The sequence below is a fragment of the Lactuca sativa genome, chromosome 8, assembly GCF_002870075.4.
Source record: "Lactuca sativa cultivar Salinas chromosome 8, Lsat_Salinas_v11, whole genome shotgun sequence".
In the NCBI taxonomy this organism is placed as follows: Eukaryota; Viridiplantae; Streptophyta; class Magnoliopsida; order Asterales; family Asteraceae; genus Lactuca; species Lactuca sativa.
The window spans coordinates 111,203,300-111,208,627 of record NC_056630.2 but is presented as its reverse complement, the minus strand read 5'-3'; the positions used below and the strand labels follow the sequence as shown (position 1 = coordinate 111,208,627).

Here is a 5,328-nt window from a genome sequence, read left to right as displayed (position 1 = left end):
TCATTGCCTTTTGAAGCTTAAAAGGACAAAATGACATCCTAAAGCTTTCATGGGGCTTCAATGGCCATAAAGTTTGCACCTTTATGCCATGAGAGCCCTTCAAGGTTCTGGATATGAAGGTATACTCACTTGGGATATCCATTTCCCAAAGATCATGCTTCTTGGACCAAAAACCCAATAAAATGATAATAAGGAGATATAAGAAGTTACTAAGAAAGTTTGAGACTTGCTTACCAGGAAATTATGAGAATGAAATGGAGTCTCTGGATCTACTAACTCCTTCTTGAATCCCCAAGCTTCTCCTTCCTTTACAAGCTTCAACACACAAAAAACTTAACTCAAAAATGGCTCACAAACTCACAAATGCATTAGGGTTCTGGATTTAGGGTTTGGGACTTGGAGGCTAGAAATAAGGCTAGCATGAAGGGATTAAGATGCTTAAATAGGTTGCGAAACCCCGAAATTAGAGTTTCACCCTTGCCAGCCTACTCGTCGAGTTGAGGCTCTTAACTTGTCGAGTAGACTTTACAACCCGCATCCAGTTTCCATTCCTACTCGACGATTTTGGTGCCTCCAACTCATCGAGTTTCTATACAAAAATGAATAAATCTTTAATTAAATAAATACCAGGAACTAGGCGTTACACCGCTATCCCCTATATTTAGCATTCCTTCATTAAGGTTGATATCAATTTCTCTCTCCTCCCACATAACATCATCGATAACATCAACCATCTCATTACTTGGCGCTACAAGATCTATAATCGGAAGAATTAAAGGTTCATCGTGACATGTCCACGTTTTGTATGACTGAATGAAACAATGTATATGTACATGACGTCTCATTGCTTTCGGATCCATGAAGTAAAGGTTATCACATTTCTCGCACGGACATCTGGTTTCACCTTTAATATCTAGGTGTACCATTGATCTCTCGACAAAAGAGTCAAGTCTAGCTGGAAATTAGGAGATTGACGATGTGGATTAACGGTCCAATTTTTATCAATAGACATGATGCAACTAAAACATATTATACTGTTTAGGGTTTACTCTACGTGAAACAAATATCAGATAGAGTATTGATAAAGTAGACGATTCAAAAAATATCCCTGAAAGAGGAACAAATAATCTAAAATGGATAGAGTATTCACAAGCGTAGGCCTTTAAACCCTTCACTATATATGAACGTAAATTACATGATTTTCTATTTAACAAAAATTTGGCAACATTTCCCCTTCACTATATATATATATATATATATATATATATATATATATATATATATATATATATATATATATATATATATATATATATATATATATCATCCTGTTTTGTTTTTTTGTTCATTATTAATTCCTACTTCGTTTTTTTCATTTTTTTCATCTATAGCATTATAGTTTCAAAATTACATACAAATTCACAAACTACATCTATAATTTTTTGTACATACAAATACACATATACAAAAGCAATACACATTCCATTATAGCAACCTACTTTGTTTTTTTTATTTAATTTTTTTTCATTATAGCATTATAGTTTCCATACACAAACAAATATTAAAACCACCAACATATTACACATATGCATCCATCATACACTTACAAAAAAATATACACACATACATGCATCATACACATAAGAATCCACATCATACATACACAATATATAAAATAACCAGAAAAAACCTTTTTTGTGGTGGCTATGATGGCAATTTCCAGCCACAAAGTGGTGGTTGCGGTAGATCTTAATATTCCGGAAATATACATCAAGATATCGAAATTTCTTTAATCAATATTTACATTTAGTGGGATAGAGGAGGAAAAAAAAAAGCAAAATAGAGAAGAAAAAAAAAACTGGAAAAACTCACAGCTAGTTGTCGTCGAAAATGTCTTGAAACGTCGTTGATTGACGTCGCCGGTGATAGGGTGGGTCACCAGTGATGTCGTTTGGGACGGCGTTGTCTTGGATGCCGATGGAAACTTTTGATGGAGGTAATGGAGGTCACAGTCGCAACAATTTTCGACAGAAGGGAAAACGGGGCAATCGCATGATTGAACCGGGAAAAAACGAAATATATTATCTGCGACACGTATTAGCGGCGACGGCTACCAGTTGCGGTGATGGAAGGGATAATAGCAGCGACAACATTGGAGGCAATCTTTGCCGATATATTTTCAAGTAATAGTGGTGAAGTTATCGCCGATAAAGGCGTTGCTGCTGAAGGTTCAAGACGATGTGGATTTCCTTGCGATGTATTAGGACTAAATCAACGGCTATGATTTCACATCAGTTGTTGACACGGATCGATAACGTGTAGCCATTAGTGGCGACATACACCTTTAGTGGCGACAAAGAATGCGGAAGTTGTTTGTCGCCGCTAATGCTTGCGTTTTCTTGTAGAGTAGGATTTTCATGTATTGTAAGTTGGGAAAGATGAATGAAAGAAAAAGAGAGAAAACTGATATGAAGCTCATTGAATTGGTTGGGAGGTATGAGTCCCTCTACCCTTAGATTCACATTTTTGTTATGTTACGGATTTAGCATGCATGTGAGTATTTATCAATGTCACATTTTAGTTATGTTACGGATTTAGCATGCATGTGAGTATTTATCAATGTCATTTTGTAATAAAGTATAGCAAAAAATAAACATTAATAAACACATAAAAACGAAAACTAGTAAAAAGAACATAAACATATACTACGAATCCACAAGTCTAAAAACATTTTATCCAAAAACACCACGAAGCCATTAAAGAGTTCTGACAAAAATAAAAATAAATTTACGATAATATAAAAGAAAAAAAAATCTGAAACGACATAAAACATCCTACAATTATGATCAAGGCTTGTCGTGTTGATCAGGATCTTCCCTGAAGTATCTTTTCCAAAACCAATGCTTTTTCCATACCTTATCGTTCATTTCATCTATTGAGACACCTTTGGTTTCCGGCAAAAAGGAATAAGCAAAAATCCCCATTATCACAATCCACCCACAGAAGAAGAAGAAGATTCCAGCACGCATATGACAAAGTGTTGTTAGAAAAGCTTGAGCCACAATGAAGGTGAAGATCATGTTCATGCTAACTGCACAAAAGAAACCAGCCGTTCTGGTCTCTAATGGAAATATCTCACTAGGAATCAACCACCCTAAAGGACCCCATGACCATGCAAAACCAGATACGAAAAAGCATATCAAGAATAGCACTAGATATGAATATTTCTTTGGTAAAACATTCGTAGATTTCAAGAATGCTGCAAGTATTCCTCCTGTAATACTCTGTGAAATCAAACAATAAAAAAAAAGTTAAAACTCTTATAATATGATCAGTTAGGGTTTGGGTTTTCTGTTGAACGAAGACATGTACATACCTGTGCAATAAGCATTTGAATCGAAGCTTCAATAAGCAAGAACCTTCTTCCAAACTTATCAACCCCAAAAACTGCCACCAATGTAGCCAACACATTAACACACCCAGTAGTAACAGCCGACAATAGCGATGCATCACTCCCAAACCCCATTGTTTGAAACAAAACGGGTGCATAAAACATGATCACATTAATGCCAGTAAACTGCTGGAACAATTGAAGGACCATCGAGACCACAAGCTGAGGTCGACTTGATCGCTTCATTAAGTTCTTGAATGGATGCTTGATTTGCTTCGCTATTTCCGTTGCATTTACTATTTCATCATATTCTTTTTGCACATCTTGAACCCCTCGGATCTTTTGAAGAGTTTCAAGCCCTTGTTGTGGATTTCCACGCTCAATAAGACTTGTAGGAGTCTCCACGATTAGTAAGGATCCAATTGCAAGAAAAAGAGCTGGAATGGCTGCGCCACCTAATGAAATCCTCCATCCATGTGGGTGGGTTGCGGTGAAATAGTTAACAATGCTTGCACATAAGATACCCACCGTCACTAGCAGCTGGAAGCAGACGTTTAGGCCACCTCTATACCTTGCCGGAGCAATCTCTGATATGAACAATGGCACAGCCTGTATATATAAAAGTCAAGTGCTAAAGTAGCTAGTCCCACAAAACAATGTGTTTACCAAAGCAAAGATTGTCACCAAATCAGCATCACGATGTTCAGAAATGAAAAAAGATTGTATTGCTCGAATCAATATTCTTGGATACAATCTAAATTAGGATGATATTCAGCTTATATTTTTAAGATAAATTAAATGTTGTTGATTCGATGAAACTAATTAGGGTGTTATATAGTATGCTTGTATTTACCTGGTTACCAAATCCAACACCGGCGCCGAGAAAAAGCCTACCAAAGATGAGCATGGCGAGGTTCACGGCACAGGCGGTGAGAATGACACCGGCCAGAAAGAACAACGACGCCAGCTGTATGGTGAGTTTCCGGCCATATCTTTTACAACATTTCGATGCGAAAAGACTGCAAACCACCGCCGCGAGGTAGAGAGAAGATGTGAAAAGCTGGAGATATTGATCGTCGAATTTGCAGTAGTTATCTTCTTTTGCATGGTGTTTTTTCACGTAAACATGTGGAAAAAACTCCTCCAAGAATTCATCCATGGATGTCACCCCTCCTACATATAACAATAATCAAATTAAGAAATGATAAAAAAAAAAAATAGAAATGAAATAATTATTATGCATGCGTGAGAAATCACATCCGATCTGTGATCTATCTGATAATGCATTCGTCGAAATCTAAGGAAATGATGGGTTGAATAAGAGATCGATGGATCATCTGATCCAATAATTCATTAATCAATATATAAGGGTACGTACGTACGTAAGCTGTAAAATGAAAATGAATGATTCTGGATGTAGCTTTAGGGTTTGTTATGAAAACGTAAACGAGGAATGACCTGAAATGCCAATGTCGTAACCAAACATGAGGCCACCGAAGGCCGCGATGATGGAGCATACAAGTACTTGGGCGGTGAGCTTGGCTGGTATGTCACCGGGGCCGCCGGAGCTGCTGCCGTTGACGCTCATTACGGCAGGCATTGTGTTAATTAATTGTGATTGTTGTCTGTTGTGTGTGTGTTGTGTGTTGTGTGTCTGGTGTGTGTTGTAGTTTGTTTAGAGAAGCCGTACTTATAGATAGTAAGTGGAAACTTTCTGTGATATTATCCGAAAGTGTCAAATCCTTATCCCTTAAATTTCTCTACGTTTGCAACATGGATTAATCCATAGAAGGCAGTTCCAAAATGTTTCCGGATTAGATTACATCTTAAAGTTAATTACATCTTTTGACCTTCAACTATTCATTCAGTTCCAAGTTTAGGATTTTGAGAACCTTAACTTTTATTGTATTTTTCAAGTAAAAAAGAGTTATTTTTCT

General features: G+C 36.7%; 1 protein-coding gene across 1 annotated transcript; it reads right to left on the bottom strand.

Annotated features, from left to right (window-relative positions):
* Positions 1-2,304: 2,304 nt before the first annotated feature.
* LOC111893166 (sugar transport protein 8) lies at positions 2,305-4,991 on the bottom strand. The gene is made up of 4 exons (XM_023889230.3): positions 4,850-4,991; positions 4,245-4,564; positions 3,377-4,000; positions 2,305-3,284 (listed from the first exon to the last, which is right to left on the bottom strand). Exons 1-4 carry the CDS (start codon positions 4,989-4,991, stop codon positions 2,847-2,849), a joined length of 1,524 nt encoding a protein of 507 aa, XP_023744998.1. The 3' UTR covers positions 2,305-2,846.
* Positions 4,992-5,328: the final 337 nt, after the last annotated feature.